We start from the raw sequence: 3,969 nt of genomic DNA, 5'->3' as shown, positions 1-3,969 counted from the left end.
ATATATATATATATATCTACCTACCCCGTCGGCAAACTCCCTCCAGCAAGCTTTTTCAGGTGAACCACCCAATGTCTCTCCAACGCTTGCTTCCCCTCTCGCCTGCTCCTATTTCCCTTCCCCCCTTCCCCCCCGGAAAAAAGCAGCCACTCCTATCGGAGAGAGGAAGAGGGAGAGGAAGAGGGAGAAAAAATTAGAGAGAAAGAGAAGCGAGAAAGAGAGAAAGAAACAGAAAAAGTGAAAATAATATATATATATATCATCACCACTTCACGTCAATCTCATAGACATAAAAGGTGGTGCTCATAATCTCCAATATCCCATTTGCAGCGTTTTTATCCCAATGAGAAGAACTCGTACATGCCTTTAAGAGAGTGGCACGGGGAGCTCATATGCGACATTCACGGTGCAACTTAAACGCTAATCATTAATCCGTGTCCACAACAAACCCGTGCATGTTTTTAAGAGCATGGCGGAGAAGATTCTTCGATGACATTCACAACGAGAGGGATATACATATGTGCTTTAATGTGTGCTTGCAAGTACCTCATACATGCCTTTAAGGGCGTGGTGGGTTTCAAGTACTTCGGTCACGATGTCTCATGGCAACGGTCATACATGCCTTTAAGAATGCGGCGGTTAGGCCCAGCTTTCCTGATGTAGCCCTCCTCGTGGAGATGACGCCCGGATGCTGCCAGAATGCTACTGAAATTTTCTTTGAGCTAGCACTAGACTTGAGCAAATTTAAAAAAAAAACTCAAAATTGACTTTGTATAAAAAATGCAAGAAAAAAAATATATCAAAAGCCTAAGTTAATCAATGCTCAAATCGGTTTACACTTGCAAGACAAAAGAAAGAGGCAAGTAAAATTGAAAGCAAAACAAAGAGCTTAAACACCCATCATTAAGCACAAATTGAATGTTCATTGAACTCCAAATCCCTTTGCATATATGAATATGAATGTTCAAAGGAAATGGATAAACTATTGAATTTCATTTTAAAGAGGCTAAAGATTATGTAAGTCAATCACATGGTTGAATATAAGACGAGTTTATAATGAACTGAGTAACTCACAGATAAGAACATGAATCGGCAACTTCTTTATAATCATCAGTAAAACTTGAGGGCTCATTTTGAATAAGAAAGAAGATTACTTATTGAACGATGCAAGCTTTAAAGTTTTTTAATCCGTATTGAAGCAGTAGTGAGATGAAGTGAACCTCATATATCTATAGCCCAAGTTTGATACTTTGTTAGCACATGATATGATTATAGAAAAAAGAATTTTAACATTTCAAAATAGTGGCAAGGCTTATAGTGTGTTAATCGCCACCGAATCCACAATCCCTCTGCACTAGCGGACAAAAAGAGAAATCAAAGGCTTAAATGATATATTTATATATACTTTAATGATAACACATTCATGCAAATAGCAATAAAATCTCCTGAAAGTAAGTCCAAATTGACAAATTTTAAATAACCGCATGTACTTCCTCGCTTTTCTTAATTCACTAAATGTAGGCATTGGAGAATGTTATGCAGATTGATCAAATGCTTAGGCTAGAATACAATTATGTAGAGAAATGTGCATGCATTTCAAAATATTTCAAACCAATCTAATTCCCTTCCTAATTAGAACTATAGTTGACAGGACTAATTATTTTTGGATGCTTAAATGAATGAATTCAATCAAAAACCAACAATAAAATTATTTCAACTTGTTTCGACGATGATGGGCCATGGTTGTGTTGAATGTGAATCTCAACCGAAGGGGTTTTCATGAAATTTAAGGAATCTCAAGCCATAAAATTTAATATACACACAGAGATATCTATATATATGTAATTCATATCACTAAAAAGCTAAAGAGCATCAAACCATCCATCATCTATCATCATTTGTTGGGGTGCACAAATCTTGTATTAATTTAAGCTCACATGGAGCTAATGGCATGTCAAGTATATTACTAAATTAAAGCTCAAAAATAATTATGTGTCAGTAAGGGCATTACCGAGTCCTCTGTCCGCAAGATTTTGATGTCAAATTATACCACAAGAAGCGTTTACGATTAAAGGCCTTTGACCGGATAGCTTGACGCCAAATGAAAACATTATATTATGGTCATGGTTGTAGCCCATATGTTCCCTAATATATTTTGTCCTTCTGAGTTATAAATTATTGGGTATGTTTCATAGGGCGTGAAACCCTTTGTCAACTAAGATTGATTTGGATTAGTCCCCCTCGACAAATATTTACCCCAGGTCAACAAGATCCCCTTGGACGAAGAAACCCATGGTTGCCGGCAGGGATTCTTCTGTCAGGTTGGGTCGACTACCTCTTCTGATTAAGTAGATCGAGGTCCACGACATCCCGAGATCATGGAACCATGGGAGCTTGAGTGGGTACATCATTACTTCTCCTACTATTCACTCTTAAGCTCACAGTAATAATTTCATGGTAATAAATTTTAAATTTGTTCCTATTGCACACTGAGAAATCAACTCCCTAATGACTAGCCTTAGTCGGAAGTGTTCTCCCGTTATCGAGAGAGGTGATTAAACATGTCTTTCACACATTGGAAACCTCGAACCCCATACCTTAAAGTCCTTGCAGAATGAGGGTGAAATCTCAAGGTAGTGTCTTATCTAATATCTCATATGCCTTCTGAAAATTCAACCCCAAAACCTCAAAGTAAACTTCCTTCTTTTGCATATTCTTCGAGGGATGCTAGGACCATTCCTAAATTTTCAGAGCCCGCAAATAAGTACGCCCTAAGGATTACCATGAGTAGGTGCCAATCCTTACCTCCAACCTCCTGTAAACATAGATTGTTTCGTGAGTATATTTAATGCCAGCTGAGTAATGATAATTATATTTTAAAATTTAGCTTTTCCTTGTCAATTTAAACAAATCAAGTTGTTCATGTTTTATGACGCAGCAAATGCATGCATATAAGATAGGAAAATTAATTGCAAACCATGAAATTATAACATCTCAGGCAATATAGGTAATTCTCACCCCAAAAAAAAAAGGTATTAGACTAAATGAAGCAATTTCCATCTCAATGAGTTTGTCTCCTTCTACATCATACATACTTGCTCACCAGGTCTTTCATCATAATGCAATACCATACCTGGTCAATCGCGCAAGGTATCAAGCAACGTAGATTGTCGCGGCCAGCAAAAAGATGTGGAAAAGAGCTTGGGAACGACGGAACAGCCTGCACTTCAACAAGCTTACGGATTATTCATAGTTGGAAGAATTATTTCAAAGAAAAAAAATGGAAAATTTACATAACTACCACACAGTTCTTATGTATTTATAAATATAACACCCAAAGTTTTATAATTACACTTAATAACACATTGGTGTCAAACCAATGCATAAAAAGGTGAATTTCATTTTTAGAAAGAAAACTTTGGTGGTATTTTTCATGTGATGTTAAGGATTTGAGTTGTATGCATAAAAATATGAATGTTTAGGTATTACGTATGTAAAAACATAAGAATGTATGGTATGTAAGTAAATGCCCCAAAAAAATTTCATAGTAAATAAGCGAAGCAGACAATGCTATGTGTCCATTCATTTCCCTTTCTATTCATATTCCTTTCCTTTTAACAATATTATAATTTGTGTGCCCCCATTTAAGTTTAGTAAAACTGAAAATAACTATCATTCAAAACTTTATACTCTCACAAATTTATAGACAGAATTTGTCGCTCATTAAAGAGGTGATTAGCATTAGGATAGAACCTGTATGGGCGGAAAGCTGATTTTTCCAATATGATCTTCATGTGTAAAGCCAAAGATTCCCACAACCTGTATTCAAGTCAAAATATGAATCCTTAAAATGGTAAAATCATTATCAAGCAATGTGTAATCTCATTCATGGACATGCATATAAGGCCTGCATAAGAAGACTACTACATAAATGTGTCGGCGTTTAAAAAAGGGGGAGTTACGTTTGGG

At 36.2% G+C, this 3,969-nt stretch overlaps 1 protein-coding gene across 1 annotated transcript in view; it reads right to left on the bottom strand.

Annotated features, from left to right (window-relative positions):
- Positions 1-3,825, bottom strand: part of LOC110027750 (tryptophan--tRNA ligase, cytoplasmic-like) — a gene marked incomplete at its 5' end in the record, with an annotated part of 12,851 nt that extends 9,026 nt beyond the window's left edge. The window contains 2 exons of the mRNA XM_020729293.1: positions 3,134-3,220; positions 3,754-3,825. Of these exons, the coding sequence (XP_020584952.1) occupies positions 3,134-3,220; positions 3,754-3,825 (159 nt within the window). The remainder of the gene's footprint in view (positions 1-3,133; positions 3,221-3,753) is intronic.
- Between the last annotated feature and the right edge of the window lie 144 nt (positions 3,826-3,969).

The sequence above is a fragment of the Phalaenopsis equestris genome, unplaced genomic scaffold (genome assembly GCF_001263595.1).
Source record: "Phalaenopsis equestris unplaced genomic scaffold, ASM126359v1 Scaffold000440, whole genome shotgun sequence".
Taxonomy (NCBI): domain Eukaryota; kingdom Viridiplantae; phylum Streptophyta; class Magnoliopsida; order Asparagales; family Orchidaceae; genus Phalaenopsis; species Phalaenopsis equestris.
The sequence above is the reverse complement of the archived record's forward strand: the minus strand, read 5'-3'. Positions and strand labels throughout refer to the sequence as shown.